The sequence below is a fragment of the Gracilinanus agilis genome, chromosome 2 (assembly GCF_016433145.1).
Source record: "Gracilinanus agilis isolate LMUSP501 chromosome 2, AgileGrace, whole genome shotgun sequence".
NCBI lineage: Eukaryota > Metazoa > Chordata > Mammalia > Didelphimorphia > Didelphidae > Gracilinanus > Gracilinanus agilis.
The window spans coordinates 610,936,306-610,955,898 of record NC_058131.1 but is presented as its reverse complement, the minus strand read 5'-3'; the positions used below and the strand labels follow the sequence as shown (position 1 = coordinate 610,955,898).

The window sequence follows — 19,593 nt, the reverse complement described above, 5'->3', positions numbered from 1 at the left end:
AAGAAGAAGAAGAAGAAGAAGAAGAAGAAGAAGAAGAAGAAGAAGAAGAAGAAGAAGAAGAAGAAGAAGAAGAAGAAGAAGAAGAAGAAGAAGAAGAGATGGAGAGACAGAGACAGAGACGGAGAGAGAAATGTGGAAAGACAAACGGGGGGGGGGGGGGGAACAGGGAAGAAGAAATCCCCAGGGGGAAAGAAAAAGGGAGTAAATGAGACAAGAAGAAGGGAGAGGATAAGTGAAGATGAGACAGAAAGCAAAAGGATAATATTAGATGGGGGGGAAAAAAGGAAGGAGAAAGAAAAGTAAAGAAAATGATATGAAAGAAAAATGAGGAGGGAGAGAAAAGGGATTAGGGAGAAGATCATCTGAGCTTTTCAAAGGAGAGAGGCTATACTACTTGGTGCTCTCTGAGAAGAGCACTGGAGTTAGGTCACCTCCAAGGGGGTCTGTTACATCTTTCCCTCTGCTGCTAGGTGTGTGGCTCACAGGTATTTCTCTCATTAAATTGCATTGGGGTTCTCTCATCTCTAAGATCTGTCTCTCCATCCCCTGAGTCCTGTATCTCCATTCCTCAAATCCTGTCTCTTCATCTCCTGAGTCCTCTTATCTTCTTACCTATGGTATGGCCAGGAGCTGTCACTCCTGTCCCCGTCCCATCTGGGGTTGGGTGGAAAGGCTGCTGAACTTTGGTCCGGATGATCCTGCAATAAACAGTGGGTCAAGTCAGAATCTTGGTTGACCCCAGCCCAGCCCAGCCCAGGCACTGGTGTTGATTTTTTCTGTCCTCCCTAGCTCCTTAGTTCCCTTTCATCCATCTGCTCCCAGTTGCCCATCCCTGACTGCTGCAAGGAGCAAGTTTTCCCTCCCGTTGGCTCTGCCAATCCAATCTAGTGTAGCTCAGTGAGGAAGCAATCTGCATTCTGTCCTACCCCTGGGCATCATCCAAATTGCAGCTTCATTTCAGCAGCAAGGATAGAAAAGGCAGACCAGGCAACAGCCCTGCACAGCACAGCATGGCACAGTAGCTAGCATTTCCCATTCTGAGAGGTTGGAGAAGGGAGACTTGTAGTCTCTGAAGTGGAGTCCCATTCTCCTAGCCTTTTTAAGTAAACAAGGCATGTGGGAATTGAAGAGGGGGGATGCCAGAGACCATAAGGCTTCTTCCCCAGAAAAATATTCTGATACATGGAGGGGTAGAGGAAGCAGAAATGAAGGCACCTTGGGAAGGGTTGGTAGTAGAAGTTAGAAGAGGGCAAAAGATGGTTCATGTATATGAACCATCTTCTTAGCCCTTAGTCTCATGGCCAAAAGAGATGGGAGGATGTTGTTCCTACCTACTGGCCCCTGACAGACCAGGGCCAAACTGATTCTAGGAGAGATCAGCCTCTACCTGGGGATTCTTCCCCCAAATAGCCATTCAGATCAGTTTGCTCAGCTGAATGATCTCCCTGTGTCTATTTGCAAATCAATAAAATGGGCAATATCCAAACTGGATCTCTACCTCCCTTCTAGTCTTAAATCCCACAGTTCTATCAGTTCAGTTAAATTCTATCAACTAAGTGCCTACTATGTGTAAAGCTTTGATTGGATCTCAGAGTTAATGAGCAATTAGTTATTAAACACCTACTATGTGCAAGTCTTGGAATGAATATTAATTGAGCACCTGAAATTTGTAGAGCATTATGCTAGGTGATTGGGGAGAAACAAGTATGAGAACACTTTCCTCAAGAGACTCACAAACTACTCAGGGAAATATGACAAAAAGATAATTCAAGACACAAAAGAGCTTATGATAAGGGCCAAATGAATGGAACAGAGAATAAATGCTATAGTTTACTGAAGAGGAAGAGCAGGTCTCTACTTCTGGGCAATGTCTGAAAAAGGAGGAGTGAAAACTAAACTGGGTCTAGAATACAATGACTTAGATAAGAGACTTAAACATGACTTAGATAAGGGGTTACGCAGGTATGGTGGAAAATGCACTGAAGGCCAATCATGGTGGCACACATCTATATCCTTGGTTGTTGGGGGTGTCCTAAGCTGCATGCAGTAGGGCTAAAATCTATTTAGGTGTCTATGCTAAGTCTAGCATTAAAATGGAAAAACCTCCAGAGCGGAGTGCCACTCAAGCTGTCTAAAGAAGTAATCAGTTGGTCTGGGTCTGTATGGATCTGTATTGGGATTAGGCCTATGAGTGACTGCTGTACTTCCAGTCTTAGGAGATAGGATGAAGAAAGGAAAAAAAGAAAAAGAGAGAGAAGGACAGAGAGAAGGAAAAAGAAAAAGAAAAAGGAAGAAAGAAAGAAAGAAAGAAAGAAAGAAAGAAAGAAAGAAAGAAAGAAAGAAAGAAAGAAGGAAGGAAGGAAGAAATGAAAGAAAAAGAAAGGGCAGGAAGGAAGACAGAGGAAAGAAGGAAGAGAGAAGAAAAGAAATAAAGGAAGGAAAGAAGGAAGAAAGAAAATTTCACTGAAGGGCAGCTAGGTAGCATGGTAGATAGAGAGCCAGGCTTGGAGCCAGGAGGACCTGGGTTCAAATTTGACCTCAGACATTTCCTAGCTGTGTGACCCTGGGCCAGGCACTTAAAACCATTTTCCTAGCCCTTACCCATCTGTCTTAGAAGTAAAGAGACTAGTTAGGGGGCTATTATAATAGTAAAGACAAGAGGTGATGAGGGTCTGGACTGAGGTGGTGGCAATGGGCATAGAAGGAAAAGGACAAATTGGAGAAACATTGCAAAGGAAGGATCAAAATGAAGAATCCACAGGACTTGCTTGGCCACTGATTAGATGTGAGGAGGGGAGAGGAGGAATCAGAGAGAATTCTGAGGTTTCAAGCCTGGGTGACTAGGAGATTAGTGGTACTATTGACAGAAAGAAGGAAATCAAGAAGAGGTAAAGATGATGAGTTTGATTTTTAAGCATTTGTGTTTGAGGTTGGGAAGGATATTGAGGTGATTTTTAGTGGTCCATTAGTATCTGGTTCTGGACCTTTGGAAGAGAAAGTAGAGCAAAAAATGTACGTGTACATTTGTATTCAAGTGAGAGGCTCAGACTGCCCAGAGGTGGAGAGAGAGGGAGGCCTTGGAATCTTGAAGACACAATGCCCCGTCAAAAGGAATCATATTCACTATGTGACCCAGGACAAGTCACTTAACCTCTCAGTGAACCAGGCCAGAGGTGTCATCTATGGCCTGCCAGCTGTACTCAGCCTGAAACACTGAGGATAACCCAGATTAAAATGTGATCAGGAAATATTTTTAAAAATAAATAAGAATACGATGAAACTTATATAATATCGCATCTTAAAACTAAGTCAATATTTGGCCCTCGGGGATCCTTATGTACAGATTAGTGGTCTCATTTCTAATTGAGTTCGACAACACTGCTCTAAGTAACTATCTAAGCCTAGAAGCTGTATTGGTAGAAGGAATTTCTTCTTTCACAGATCCAGGCTCCATTGCTCTTCCTATCTTTGCATTTCTTGACATGAGAGCTGAAACCATTGGAATGGATAAAATCTCAGAAGGAGAGAGCATAGCTAGAAGAATAGAGGGCCACCATCTGAACCATTGGGGATATCTGTGTTAAATGAATGGGAAGAGGAGCCAATGAGAGACAGGTGAAAGAGAACCAAGGTAGTGTAGTATCATGGAAGTCAAGGGAGTATCAAGATAGAGGAAGTGGTCTACAATATTAAATACAACAACCAAGAAGGAGAGGGAAAGGGAAACGCCTGGGAATTTGACCATGGATGACCTTAGAGACAGAAGAAGGTATAGGAGTTGGATTGCAAGGGATTAAGAAGTATATGGGAAATGAGGTGGGAGAGAGAGATATAGATTATCCTTTTGAAAAGGAAAGAGATTTGGTTCTAGAATCTAGACCAAGGGGGCAGAAGGATAGAAGGAAAGAGAATGGCTGGTTTTTTTTGTTTTTAGATTAAGAGAAATATGAGCATGTTTGTTGGGAGAATGAGGAGAGCCATTGGAGAAAGGGAATGCTTGATGATGCAAGAGAAGAAATCTTTGATAGGATAAGGCCTCAGAGATGATGGAAGGGGAGGGGGTCAAAATCATCATGCAAGGGTCATCTAGTACAACCTACTCATTTTACCAATGACAAAACTCAAGGAGATTAAATAACTTGCCCAAGGGTTTCCATGATTGGGAGAAAAGGGAGCATTTTCCTCAGAGTGGAGGGCTGGTAAAAACAGATATTTTTAAATGCAAAAGAGGCTAAATGAGGAAGCTCAAATGACCTTTCTCTAAAAGAGGCAGCAGCTAGGCCGTATAGTGGACAGAATGCTGGAAGTCAGGAAGACTCATCTCTCTGAGTTCAAAGATGGCCTCAGACACTTACTAGCTGTGTGATCCTGAGCAAGTCACTTAATCCTGTTTGCCTCAGTTTCCTGTCTGTAACATGAGCTGGAGAAGAAAATGGCAAACCACCCACTATGCCAAGAAAACCTCAAACAGGGTCACAAAGAGTTGAACGTGACTAAAGGAGGTAAGGTCATCTGCTGAGAAAGAAGGAGTTGGGCATAGATTTGGGAGCCTAAAGAAGATAGAAAAGGGTAGAGAAATAGCTCAGGGAGTCAACATATCATAAATAAAAGTATTGCTGAACAGTGAAGGCAAGTTGTTCCTAACTCAGAAGCAGAAGGCTCTGGAGCCTGACAATAGGTGGCCCTGAGGTCTCTGGGTTTGGAATACAGACTGGCTGATGGGCTATGGGCCAAGGGTAAGAAGAAATGCTGAGACTTTGAGATAGCTGCAAAGCTTAGCACAGATAGGGTTCTCCTTGCTGGGTTGCTTGTCTTTGTTACTCAAAGCCTCTGACCCCCAGGGCATGAGTGCAGATTTAGCTGAGTCAGAAAGTGATGGAAAATCACTATTCTCCGACAGCAGTTTGGTGGTGCGTGGTAAAGGAGGTGGTTGGGGTTCTTGCTGTCAGGTTACTAATAATCTTGGTGTCTATGCCACCAATCCAGTGGGCACTCAGTTCCTAGAGTTAATCTCAGGATACTTAAGAGTTGGTGATGTTGGGGAAAACAAAACCACCATTCTCCTAAAGGCCAAGCATTTCCTTCTTGCATCCAGGAGAAGAATCCAACTGCCAAGAGCAATGTAAGGGATAAGTACCAGTCATACTCACTGACAGTGATTCCCAAACTTTTTTGGCCTACCACCCCCTTTCCAGAAAAAAAAAATTACTTAGCCCCCTGGAAATTAATTTTAAAAAAATTTTAAGAGCAATTAATAGGAAAGATAAAATGCACCTGTGGCCATTACTGCCTCCCTGGATCGCTGCAGCACCCACCAGGGGGCAGTGGCGCCCACTTTGGGAATCACTGGGTCATAGGATAGTGAACTTAGACCTGAAAAGGGATTTAGGGATCATCTAGTCCAACCTACTCATTTTACCAATGACAAAACTCAAGGAGATTAAATAACTTGCCCAAGGTAATAAAGATAGGAAATAGCAGTCAGGATTAGAATCCAGGATTTCTGACTCCAAACCAAGTGTTCTTCCACTGCAGGAACTTTCCATTCCTTTGAAGGGCACAAGGCTAGAGCAATACAGCTAATTAGCCTGCTACTGCATGCTTAGCCTATTATAATACCCATTAAGACTCTTGATTCCTCAGTTGCCTCATTTGTAAGGTGAAAGAGTTGAATTAGATGATCTCTAAGATCCTTTCCAGCTTGAAATGCTACAAAACTCATGAGATGACCCCCAACCCGGCTCAAACATGTATGTAATATACATTCAAAAAGACTAGATCTCTAGTTGTCCCTCCACTCCCACCCAGCAGGCCAAACCTTAGATCTTAGAGCCTGGGCTACTCCTGTTGAGCAATTACTTTGCTCCCTCCCTCCCTCCCCTTGTACCCCATCAGTGGAGGGTACACATAAGGGGTTCTGGAGACTCATTGTTCTCTCTGACTCCATTAAGGGAAGCTACCTCTAGCCCTTCTTTCTCTACCAGTCTGCTTGCTCTTCCTTCCTCCTCTAGGTAGACAGCTCCATAGAATCTCTGTGTTCTTTCTCTCCATTCGCTCCACCTTCACTTCAGATCTTCTCTCCAAGGCTTTGGAACTCTGATCTGGGTCCCAACTCAGGGGGGACTGCCAGCCATGGGTCTCAAGGCCTTCCACATACCCAGACCCCTCTTGTAGACAGCTCCAGGATGGGTGGGCAAACATAGCTCAGACAGGGTACTTCTCTTCTCCTAGTGAAGCCTAGTCATGGGCTACATCACATGGCAGACCCTATTGAAAGCCTTGGCAGAGAAGGGTGGGATACCTGGAGACAGATTCTATACAGGGGATTTATGGAACACAGACCATGACCCAGGGGATTGGAGGGCTGAGAAGGAGAGGATAGGCAGGATGGGCTGGGCCACTCCTGCTGGGAGAAGACCTTTAGAGATCAAGATTTGATTCTGACCCCCAAGCCTCCCTTCAGAGGCAGCTGGCACTCCATCTGAGGCCTGGATGGCAGATGCTATAGCTCTCTCTAAAAAGATTGGGTATTCAGAAAGGTCACTAAGATTCTCATATTCAAGGATGTCTAGATGTTTGGATAGGGCAATCTCCTTCCTACCCAAGTCTCCAAATGCCAAAGAGAGTTCTTATGGGTTAAGAATACAGATCCATGATTCTTTGGTACCATTAATAAGTATTAAAGTAATAGAATATGTCCCATAATAAGTTTTTAAAACTAATACTGAAGTTAAAAATCTTAAATTTCCAAGAATATGCCTAGGATATAATCTGGTCCCTCTTTCGTATTTGTTAACTCTCTCTCTCTTGCTCTTTTGCTCTCTCACTCTTTCTGTTTCTCTCTGTCTCTCTCTCCCTTTCTCCTCTCCTCTCTCTCTCTATTTCTCCCTTCTCTCTCTTTCTCTCTTACTTTTTTTCTCTTCCTATCTCTTTCCCCTCTCTCACTCTCTCCCCTTCTCTCACTCTTTTTCTCTGTCTCTCTCTCCCTTTCTCTTTTTCCCTTTCTCCCCTCCTCTCTCTTGCTCTCTATTTCTCTCTCCCTTCTCCTCTCTCTCTTATTCTCTTTCCCCCTCCTCAATTTTTCTCCCTCCCACTTCCCCTCCCTCTCCCTTTTTTCCCTTTCTCTCTTTCTCCTTCCCTCTTTCCCTCCCTCCCTCTCTCTCTCCCCTTTCCTCCCTCCCCCCTCTTCCCTTCCTGTCTTTCTTCTGTCTCTCCTCTCATATGTAATGTATTTTATATGTAATCTAGAATCCTATCTCATTCCCTTTACTTTATAGCTATCTTAGCTTCTCTTCCTGTTTTTTTTGTCTGTCTGTCCATTTGTCTCTGCTCTCTGTCTCTCTGTCTCTTGGCTTGCACCCTGAAGTACCAGTATGGCTATGTGAGTGTATTGATTCCCCGGAGCCGGGGGAAAGCAGGAGGTAGAGCTGGGGTGCAGGCATAGGGATGGAAATAGAAGGCTATAAATTATTTGTGACAGGAAAGCAATAGTGCCAGAGTGCTGAGCACAAGTCCTGTGTCACTATTAGATTCCTTTTAGCCTGATGACACTGTAAAAAAGGTTAAGTGTCTGCTGGAATCGTACACCTGGGGGGCCGGGGCAGCCCGGGAGCAGAACAAGCCACCGAGAACAGGTATATCAATTCTCCAGGCCAATAATATTCCTCTCATTGATCGCCACGCAAAGTTCAAAAATCTCATTACAGCCAGGCAGACCAGGAACTTTTTTCAAATCAATAGAGTGATATAATGTATGTATACTTAGTACAAATGTATCTATTCATCTATCCATCCATCCACAGGCCGCCTCAGGGTTTCCAAGTTAACCTACCCATCATATTATGTTATGTTATGTATGATATTATATTGTATGATGTTATATTATAATAAATGGCTTGTGAAATCTCTCCCTGAGGAGGGGACAGGAAGAGGTCCTGTTAGCACTGAGGTGACATCAGACATGGGTGGCATCCAGTAGCATCTTTTCTAGACCTAGGTCTAGCAGGGCTTTTAGGAGCCACGGATCATGGAAGAACAGAAGAACATCTGCCCAGATTCTCCTTCTACTTTGTCAATGACTGCCACATTCCAAGTCATTCCCAGGATCATATATCCTGAGCTAGAAGGGGCCTCAGAGACCAACAGGGTTGTTCCTGGCTATGAAATGGGGACAACACCACCAACTGGAACCAGGTGATGCTGATGCTGGTGAGAGCGTATAATGAGGACTCTGCCAGTCTTGGTCACGGAAGCTTGACCAGTTAGACAAAAACAGGCCGTCCTCTTCCCATGAAAACTAACTTTCAAATGCTGGCTTGCTTAAGCCCTGGGGCACAGAGCACACACTAGGAGCGGGCAAAGGGGTCTTAGAAGAGCATGGTAGAGGTTCTGTATCTCTAATCAACATCTGTAGCTATTATAGCTATATCTATACATGCCCGAATAGATGAGTGAGTGAGAAAGAGAGAGAGAGAGAGAGAGAGAGAGAGAGAGAGAGAGAGAGAGAGAGAGAGAGAAAGAGAGAAGGGAGAGAAGAAAGAGAAGGGAGAGAGAGAGAGAGAGAAGGAAAGAGAAAGGTGGGGAGGGAGGGAGAGAAACAGAGAGAGCCATTCTGACTTGGCAAGTCCAAGGGCCTACCAAGTACACTATTTCTGACTAGCTGGTCCCCTTTGCTTTCTGGGCCTGAAGTGGGATTGCCTCAAATAAGTGGCCCATAGGGCTTTTACAAGTGAATCCATACTCTGGAAATACTTAGTCAAGATCATCGCAGCCAACCTAACCTTGTGATTTATGAAGCCAAAGGGATTTTGCCCAACTAATCCATGTTAACTGCTTCTACTCTACTTAGGTCCACAGATGCCTTTCCTAAACAGACCACTCTAGCTGAGTTCCCCTAAGGCAAATCAGCAACAAAAACACGGAGATTTTTCCCAGCAGGGTTTCAAACTTGAACTAAAGAAGATTATTTTTTTAAAGATTCACTTCTACTAGAAATGACATCTACTTTTCTGCCCCTCAGAATCCCTGTAATGCTCATCCCACACTGCCAACCTCAAGAACCCCAAATTCACACCATTCAATCAGTGTCCCCCACCAAGGTCACTAAAGTGTATCATTTCTACCACATTGTTCCCTCAGAAGTCTAAGGTTCAATATCCATCCTCCTACACTATTCTCCAGAACCCTAAGGTACACCATGCAATCTTCATTGGTCTACCACCCCCTCATCATCCCCTCTTCCCCCCATCCCAGTTCTAAACATTAAAACTATATTAGGTAGGGGCAGCTAGGTGATTTAGTGGATAGAGTCAGGCCAGGAGATGAGAAGTCCTGTTTTCAAATTCTGGCCTCAAACATTTTCTAGCTGTGTGGCCCTGGGCAAGTCACTCAACCCCACTTGCCTAGCCCTTCCCAGTCTTCTGCCTTGGAACCAATATTCAGTATCAATTCTAAGACAGAGGCTAAGGACTAAAAATTTTTAAAAGACTATATATAGATATGAAGCCGTAGTATAGTGGAAAGGGCATTGGACTTAGAATCAGAAAAACTCTTTGACTTCTGGCTCTATAACATTATCTGTGTGATGTTAGGCCAATCATTTAATTTTTCTGATCCTTAGAATTTTCCATTGTAATTTAGGGCTAATAATATTTGCACTATCAGCTTATTAGCTTCACAGGGCTATTGTGAGAATCAAAGCGCTTTTCAAAACATAAATTGCTATTAAGTGATTCTTCTCTGCTAAAATTCTACTCCAGTGCCTCACTTTGGCATGGAGATGAAAACAGGAACCCTTACAGGTCCTGCTAAGATGGACAGATTTCAAATATGGACCTCGAAAGAGATCGGGTATATTAGGGCAGCCTCTCTCTATTCCTAGAGTTTCATCACCAGAAGACTGACCACCATATAATGATTTTGGGGGGGCTACATCAATTCACAAAAGCAGGCTCTTCCTGTCAGGTTATTTGGAGGGGTGATACCCTACCTAGATAGGATGAACACTCCTATCAATGAAATCACAGATCTTTTGAAGTATTATTATGAAAATAAGAATCTTGTTTTCATGAGATCTCCAGTCATAAAAAGAGCCTGGCCTTGAAACCCTAAGGAGTTTTGTTATGTAGAGATGGCTGCATGGAATCCCTGCAAAATACAGGGACAGCCTCACCCAAAGTTCTCTGGGGGGGGGGTCCCCTGGAATTCTGGGTGAGGCTGTCCCTGGTGAGGCTGTCCCTGTATTTTGCAGGGATTCCATGCAGCCATCTCTACATAACAGTTTACTTTCATTTTCCCCCATAATGCTCTCATACTCTCTCTTTTTCCCCAAGGATTCAGTCATTATCTTTATTCGGATGACTTCAGATCTATATATCCAATCCCAGCCTCTCTCCTGAGCCAAGAATCCTATATTACCAACTTTCTGTTGGATGTTTCCATTTGGAAGTCCATGGACATCTAGACTTAACACATCCCGAACAGAATTCATTATCTTCCCCCTGACAAAACCATCCTTCTTCCTGAATTCCTTATTTTCTTGACTTTCCCTAGGTCTGATCATATCATTCTACTGTTCAAAAAGCTCTTTATCCTCTGGGATAAAATACAAAGCCCCTTGGTTACCACCAAAAGTCTTTCATGGCCCGTCTCCAGCCTATCATCTAGCATTCCCCTTCACAAACTTTGTGGTCTGGCCAAATAAACCCACTTGCTGTCACTTACACATGACAGACGCCTTTATGTCTTTGCCCAGGCCAACCCCCACGCCTGTAATACACTCTCTTCTCACCTACACTTCTTGGTATTTTAACTTCCATCCAAGTTCATTTCAAGTATCACCTCTAATGTATGGCCTTTCTGGATATTTCCAGCTGCTAAGGCTTTTCTAATCACCCTCACCCATCAGCCTGAGGAATTTGTGTTGTGCCTATATATCTATATTCATATGGTATTCTATGAACAGCAAGAGAGAGGCTGGTACCCATCTTTACATCTACTACACAGCCCATACCCATGCCCATATCCATACATAGAGGATAGCTCTTAAGCTAGGAGGACCCTTGGAAGCCATCTGACCTCTTCGTTTAAAATGGAGAATCAAAAGTCCAAGGAAATTAAATTCCTGACTACCTGAGGACACAGGCAAGTGTCAGAGGCAGGATCTGAACCCAAGTCTTCTGACCTAGAAGTGAGTACATTTTGAGTACTTCCTTCTCTGTTGAAGCACCAAACCAATCAATTTCTGTAATGATACAAATAGGGCTTTTCACCAGGAAAGCAGAAAGTTTGGGCCATTTGTTAAACAGATCAACTGATATGGTAAAACCAATTTCCTGGGACACAGTCAAGAAGATAAGTTTTAAAAAGGAAGGACAGGTAGTAGCTAGGTGGTTCAGTGGATAAAGAGCCAAGCCTGGAGATGAGATGTCCTAGATTCAAATGTGACCTCAGATACATTCTAACTGTGTGACCCTGGGCAAGTCACTTAACCTCAATTATCTAGCCCTTATTTCTCTTCTGTCTTGAAACCAATTCTCAGTATTGATTCTAAGTCAGAAGATATGGGTTATAAAATAAAAAGGAAGACAGAAGTTTGTAAGCTAGAAGAAAGGAGGGAAGGGAAAGTTAATAAGAGTCCTAAGCTTTGGCCTCACTACAATTTAAGATAGCTAATCATAATTAGCAAAGTTGTTGTGCAACCCTGGGCAAGTCACTTAACCCCCAATGCCTAGTCCTTACCTCTCTTCTGCCCTAGAACCAATACACAGTATTGATTCTATGATGGAAGGTGAAAGATTAAAAAAAAATAACTAGTAATGTCTGCCTTTATAAACATTTTTCTATTGATAGTATCCCACTGGCAGTATTTAGTCAAATATCATTATCCTAGAATCAAAAGATAGGGAAAGTTTTTGTTCTGACATATTAAGCAAAATCAGAAATCTGACAGTCCTGAATATGCCTTGAACTTCCTGTTTCACAATTTGGTTTATGTCTTTCCCTGTCCCTTTGCCTGGGATGTCTATCTTCCCCTCATTTTTTTTTTTTTTTTGCTTAACTGAATCCTCCCCATCCTTCAAACACCAGTTTAATCCCTTATCTTTGAAATCTCTAGACTGCTCCATCCCACAGTGATCTCTCCTTGATCTGAACTGCAATAACACTTGGTGTTTGTGTCACTCATTTGAGAATTAATGTCTTGTCCTATTGCATCTCATGTTGTATTGAACTGTTTTTTGTCTCTCGTGTTCCTTTTTTTTATTAAGCTTTTCAAATGTCATTAAGTAGTTTCCACAATTAGATGGTAAGCTGCTTAAGGGAGGGCAGGAACCCTGTCAGCCTGGACAAATATTTTATTAATTGTTCAAGTCCTTGAGAAAGTTAGGAACATAAATGCTGGAGAGGGGCCAGACAAAAGCCACCCCTTTAATGTGGTTATATTGCCCACAGTCTAACAAAAATCATTTGAATAGGTGCTAGGCAGTCACTTTGGAAGCCTGATAGACTTTCTGGTAGCTTCCTTTGGCCTAAAATCACCACAGTTTAGTCAATTTAGGATATGAAGGACCTACCTCTGACTAAAATATACCTTTATATCCATAGTTCCCATTTTCTCCCGTCACATGTTTGGCCTTCTACTAAAACTAAACCATCTCCTATTCCTTGATTTTATCTTGAATTTTTATACCTCTGTACATCATCCCACATTTCCTCTCTGTCCCTGCTTTCTGGAATCCTCCCCTGTTTTCAGAACTCATCCCCAATGACAAATCTTCAATGAAGCCTCTCTTGAGCTCTCATTCCTCCCCACCACAAATTTTCTTGGGACCCTTTGGAGCTCTCCTTTGCCCATATTAGAGCCAACCTTGTATAATACTCATTTATTTGTTTGTTTTTAATTAAAAAAAACCCTCACCTTCCATCTTAGAATCAATATTGCATATTGGTTCCAAGGCAGAAGAGTGGCAAGGACTAGGCAAGGTTAAGTGACTTGCCCAGGGTCACATAGCTAGTAAGGGTCTGAGGTCAGATTTGAACCCAGGACACCCCATCCCTGAGCCTGGCTCTCAATTCACTGAGCCACCTAGCTGCCCCCTATAATACTCATTTGTTCATATTTTCTATACCCCTTCTTAGACTGTAAGTTCCTTGAGGACAGGGACTACGTTGCTTTTCAATTCATTGAACATTTCCTAAATGCCTACTTTTTAGGGGCCGGAGATACAAATATGAAGGATACGTTCCCTGTTTTCCACGATCTTATAATCTGTGAGGCAACATATATACAAATGAGTATAATAATTCATAGTATAGTAAGAGATCCAGACAGTTCTTTTAAGGAGGTAAATATATCCCTTCCCATCTCTCCATGATTTGGTTTCGTTGTTGTATCACACCCAGTGCCTACTCCAAAGCCTTACATTGAGTAGGCACCCAGCAAATGTTTACTGTTGAAATCTCAGCCCCGTAGAAGCCTACCGGGAGATGAAAGCCAAAGGACTTGGCCAAGCATACAGTATACTTCAAGTTAATGGGCTAAGTAAGGATGCAGAAGCTGAAACAAGATCCTTAGTGGGGGAGTTGTTCTGGGGTTTCCTTCAGGAGCACTGCAGAAGGTTGCAAGCAGTTAGCCAACCAGTGTTTCATTTTTCCTGGGGACATATTGGATCTTCCCAGCCCCATCTTTGAAGTGGCCCACTATTGCCACTCATCTAACTTAAAAAGGACTAGAAGTGCCCTGCCACCCTCAGCTTTGAAAAAACATCCCCTGTCCAGAGAATTGGAGACTACAGACATAAATAACTTCAGAAGCATTTCTGATCAGTTCCTGGGTGATAGATCCTAATGGATTGCCAAGGAAGCTTTTTGGGTATATCCCTGACCTTCTAAGACTGATGTCAAGGAGAACAGCCAGGCAGTCCCTCAATATGTCCCTTGGTGCCCCTGGCAGAAACAGAATCCTAGTCTGGGTGAATCATGGGGCTGACAGAGGGGGGAAGAGTTCAGATGGGCTTGTAAGAATGAATTGAAAGCATATGGATTAATTTGACTTTAAGATATGCATAGGTTTAAAAATTAAGAGGAAATGTGTTTGACAAACCATTTGGAAACCAGTCTGAGGAGCTTGCCAAACCCAGAGCGTGACCAGATTAGTCCCACTCTCCACCGAGCCTGTTCTCAGATTCTGTCAGGGCACTCCAAGTTAGAGCCAGGATCTGTCGGTGGGCTAGAAGGAGACTTCCTGCCTGGCTCAGCACCCTTTCTTGAAAAATATCTAGCTCCAGAGGCTAGGAGAAGGCCTAGGGTTCTGGGTTACACATTATTTTGGTGCCAAACTTCCCTTCTCTTGAAGGGGTAAGGTCACACTACAGCTTAGAATCGTGGCATCCCAGCATCTTAGAGTTGAAAAAGGAATCTGAGGAGGTCATCTAGACTGATCTCTACCTGAAACTATGTCCTATCCACTCTCCAGAGGAAAAAGTGGAGCCTGTTCTTTTTTTTTTAATTACTCCTTCTGCATGGAAAAAAAAGACTCTCTTAGAGAACCAAACTCTGTGGCAGGAAATATGTGGAGCCTCCTGAGCCCTCCCCACTTTCAGACTCTCCTCTTTTCAATCCAGCCAGCATACTTCTGATAAAGAGAAAGAATTCTAAACCCCATCTCTGACACTGATGCACTCTGTAATCTTTTATATCATTTAATCTCTCTTCAATTTAGTTTCCCCATTCATAACATGGGGATTGTAATAACTGTAGTGTCTACACAGGGTTGTTGAGGGAATCAACTCAAATGATGTTTGTAAATAAAGGTTTTGAAAACCTTAAACATATAAATGAATGTCTATTTAGTATAAATGGCAGTGATTATAATTATTACTGCCCTCCTCAAAAACTCTAATGATTTCTTACTCATTATTTACCAGGTCATGCTCAAATTCTGCATCCCAGCATTCAAGGTTCTCCAAAGTACAGTCCTAAACCATCTTTCCATAATATTTATTATTTCCATAATATAAAAGAAACAATTCCAGACAGAGAGGAGATCAGCACTCCGTGCCAGACTCTAGAACCAGTCCTTCCTGGAAAATGCTTTGCTCTCTTCTCTAATGGGTCTAACATGTCCAGGAGCAGAAGAGTAAACATAATATTATTATGTACCATAGTTTGGAGGTTGTTTTTGGAGAAGGTGGGGGCAGCTGGAAGAGTTGCCCTTTTTCTGGGTTTATAATGGCTTTTGGGTGTGCAAATTTGCCTCTCGATGTTCCTATAGCTTGATATGGTCATAGTTGAGCCATCGGAGCAGGTGACCTGAGCAAATTTATGGGTGGGCAGTTTGGCAAAAAGCAAATATGGCCAGATAAATAGAAATATCTGTTCATGCAGTATTTACTTTGCCAATTAGATAACAGTAAGTTTAGGTGCAGCCAGGTGGGACAGTGGATAGTGCCCCTGATCTGGAATCAGGAAGACTGGAATTAAAAAATGGCCTTGGACTTACTAGCCCTGTGACCCTCCGCAAGTCATTTCGTCCTATTGGCCTCCGTTTTGTCATCTATAAAATGAACCGGAGAAGGAAATGGTAAACCACTCCAGTATCTAGACTGAGAAAACCCAAAACCGGGTCACAGAGAGTCAGACGTGACTGAACAACAACAAAAGTTTTGGTGTTTTTCGTGTGCATGGGTAGTTTTTTGTTTTTTTATCTAAAGAGTCCATCTAATTTCTTGCATCTCTGAATGTACACGTACATTCAGAATGTGCCTATGTGTGTGTCTTTTGTATTGAGGAATTATCTGTGTGGGCTTACTATATTTTTACATAGAGGCATGTACATACATGTAAGTGTGCATACAAATACAGACCTGTCATTGCTTACTTACCGGTGCCCTTAGAGATACCTATTGCTTGAATGTTTGCCCACACACCCGTGCTGATGTGTATGTTTGTGTATGTGGGCATCACTATCTATGTCCGGGCCAAGGGAATGGGGAAATGAGAGAATTATTAAACACAAGCAAATATGCAATAAATTCCATTGATTTTACAAACTCCAACTTGTCTTCAGTCTCCTTCTGTTCTTTTATCCTGGGGGCATTGCAACAAAACCCTATTTTAAATACCTTTGCTTCCCCTCCCCTCCCCCAAAAAGTGTCAATATTTTATTTGGATTTTTAACTTCGCTCCATAACAGTTGTTTGACCTCCTGACTCGTGTGAGTCACATAAATTCTGGGACTTTATTCAGGAGCCATGTTCCCGCTATTGAATAAGCAATTTGGGAGGGTGAATTAATGACTTGTGCTGTTGCTGGGAGTCCCTGAAGAAATATTAAAATTGCTTGCAGACTGAATCAATACTCAGCGAACACCCAGCAAGAGGACTTGAGCTCTAGAAGGGCCACAAGCTATAGCTTGGGGGAGGAAGGAGATTCCTGCACCCAGCTTGGTGAGGAGCCCCTCCTGCCTTCTCCCTTCCTTCCCCGGGAGCTCTGTCATTTCCAGTTATAGCAAAGCCTTGTTATGGCCCCAAACAGGGAGGAGCTGATCTGCCCTGTCTTGGGAAAGCAGGGCTCAGGGGACAGTTTATTTTCCTAGTAATGAGAAGTTGAAGGCCTGATTGGAGGTGAAGGCTCAAGCCCATCTTAGAGCCCCTGCTGGAGACTCCGCCATTGCAGTGGCTGCTGGCTTGGAAGGCCACACTGAGATTTGGGGAGCCCAGATAGGGAGGGGTCTTTCCTGGTCTACACTTGTGTCCCTGCCTGCTGTCTAGGCATAGGAAGGCTTTGCACAGCTGGTCGCTAATGAGAGAGCATTGGCGGTGTGTTCCTCACTCCATCTGGGTGTTTTGACCAATGGTGGCTCTTGCCGTGGAGGTCCTGTGTTCACCATCTGAATTTCCCTCTTTGTGTGGACATGGGTGTGTCTGTGAGTTTGGAGTCTGCCTCGTATTGTATTGTGCTGTCCGCTTGTATTGTATTGTGTGGGTGCATTCCAGCCGCTGGCTCAGAGTTTGTTACTTTGGGCTTTGTGACATTATAAGGAGGAAGGCAGAAAATGGGCGCACTTTGTATAGCACTGAGTTGGAGGAATTTGAGTATTGTTTCGAGGTAATGTCTATGTTGCTGATTTGAATTGTGGCATGCTCCTTGATCATATCTTTCTCTCTCTCTCTCTCTCTCTCTCTCTCTCTCTCTCTCTCTCTCTTCCTCTCTCTCTCCCTCTCTCTCTCTTTGATAATATGTGTCTCAAAGGTTAGGTTAACACATGACTCCTTGGTGATGCAGAGTGAATGATTACGTGGGACTTGAACACCCCTTCTACCATTAATTCACCTTTCGTATTTCAGAAGGAAGACCCTAGGACAATATCTCTTCTCAAAACCCTCCAAACTATCAGGCAAAAGCCAATCCAGAATCCTCCAGGGATGGAAGGAAGAGACATATTCCCTGATGAATAGCCCTCATGTGTATATCACACTGATAAAGAGGTCCCTCCCCCTCCCTTCCCATAAGACCAGTTTCCCAATCCCACTTATGAAGCTTATTTTGACCAATTGGTCCCAGAGCCAAACCCAATACCTGCAGAAATTCTGGGGCCCTGAAAGAAAGGAGAAACTCAAAGCTCCATAACCCCCATCTCTTCATTCCCCCAACTAGCTGGAGTGAGAAAACCAACAATAGGAGTCTTCATTCTATCCCTAAGAATCCCTAGCAAGACCCAGCCCAGTGACTTTGCCCATAACTCTCTCCTTCACACCTGTCATGCCTAACCCACCAATGACTGTATGACTCAGCAGTGATCTGACACACAGAGAAAGTTCCTGGATCCTAAGAGAATATGATCCCTCTGGCACCCTTGTCTGAAAGGGTTGCGAACATCCAGGACTGGGGCAGAAAGTAAAGGCAGTTAGGGGTGTGCTGTGGCCTCTGGACATGGACCATGGAACATATACGCCATGAATGGGGGCTGCCTATGGATGTATTTCACATGTGTGGAATAGGCCATGAGTCTCTACATATGGCATGGTGTTCTGTACACTAAGCTTGTAGGTAAGCGTACGAACTCCCAGCTGTGCATGAAAATAAAGAACATATGGTAGGATGGGGGGAGGAGAGGAGGAGTATGCATGTCAGCACTTCCCTTGGCTCACATGTGTAAGTATGAACATAACAACTTCCTGGGTCTAGACCCAAGAAGTGCCAGGGTGCATGTTTGTGTATAGACTTACCTAATGTCAACAAAGTATGTGCATATTTTACAAGTAGAAAAATGAAGAAGCTGTGGTGAGAGAAGGTCATGAGCTCTCCTTGGGCTTCTGGTCTACACAAGTCAGGGGAGCCTGAAAGGCTGGATGGCTGAAGTTTTCTCTCTCTCTCTCCCTTTCTCTCATTCTCTCTGTCTCTCTTTCCCTCCTCTCTGTCTCTCTCTGTCTCTCTCTCCCTCTCTCTCCTTCCCTGCCTCTCCCTTTCATTCTCTCTCTTGTTTTCTCTTTCATTCTCTCTCTCTCTTCCTTTCATTCTCTCTATTTCTCTTTCCCTCCTTCTCTCTGTCTCTCTCTCCCTCTCTCTCTCCTTCCCTGCCTCTCTGTCTCTCTGTCTCTCTCTCTCTCTCTCTCTCTCTCTCTCTCTCTCAAATATATGGAAAATTCCCTTAGTTATCTACTTAACTTGTATAGGAACAGTCGCATGAACATCTCATTCCCCTAAAAGGCAAGGATCTACTTTCCAGAAGGGACCACTGGAGGTCAGACAGCTCAATAGCTTCCTTTTAAAATCTCATCTGCAACATTATTTTTAGTATTCCTTCAACTTATTTATGAGAAGATTTTCATAAATCTAGAGGTTGAAGGGAACTCATAGTTGTAGACCAACCTCCTCATTTTACAGATGAGGAAACTGAGAAAATAAAGAAGTAACTGACAGTGTTAGAGGTGGGATTTGAACCATGGTCCTTGGAGTCCAGAGTGCTTGCTCTTTTGTAGCATACTAACTCCCTATGCACTTCATTATTTGCACACTTATATATGTCATGTCACATCTATATACTTCTTGACATCATTCTTATTTAATAACGTGTCAAAAGAGAACATTCCTTTTTTTTAAACACCCAAGGTCATTGCCTGCCTAATTCCTGTTCTAGCTTCTTAGGATGAAACAATATATACCCTCCAAACTACAAAAACTTTCTATTAGTTACTGCTCTTCTTGTAAGGCTAGCCAAATTCTCCCATTCCCAAAGAAACCTCTCTAACATGGCTTTCTGGTCAACCCCCAGCCTCCTATTAGGTCAGAGAGCCAGGAGAGGGAATATCTGTTAACGTTTGCTAGTTGTTTACAAGGCTTTCTTTCCTGACTGTCAAAGGAACATATGAGTTTTGTTGTAGGAAGATGGCTTCTCTTTGGCTAGGTCTATAGATGGAAAATGATTTATAAAAACTAAGAAATTCAATTAGCTTACCCAATCCCTGCCCCCCTGTAAAAACAAACAAACAAACAAACAAATACTCTGTCTCTCTACTCCTGCCCCTTGGCTTAGCACTCAATGGTGAAAGAAAGGAAGAAAGGAAGAAAGAAAGAAAGAGAGAAAGAAAGAAA

The 19,593-nt window shown here is 43.2% G+C and overlaps 1 protein-coding gene across 1 annotated transcript in view; it reads right to left on the bottom strand.

Annotated features, from left to right (window-relative positions):
- PAX2 (paired box 2) overlaps nt 1-19,593 on the bottom strand; it is a 115,296-nt gene that overhangs the window by 64,766 nt on the left and 30,937 nt on the right. The window contains exon 6 of the mRNA XM_044660164.1: nt 613-698. Within this exon, the coding sequence (XP_044516099.1) occupies nt 613-698 (86 nt within the window). The remainder of the gene's footprint in view (nt 1-612; nt 699-19,593) is intronic.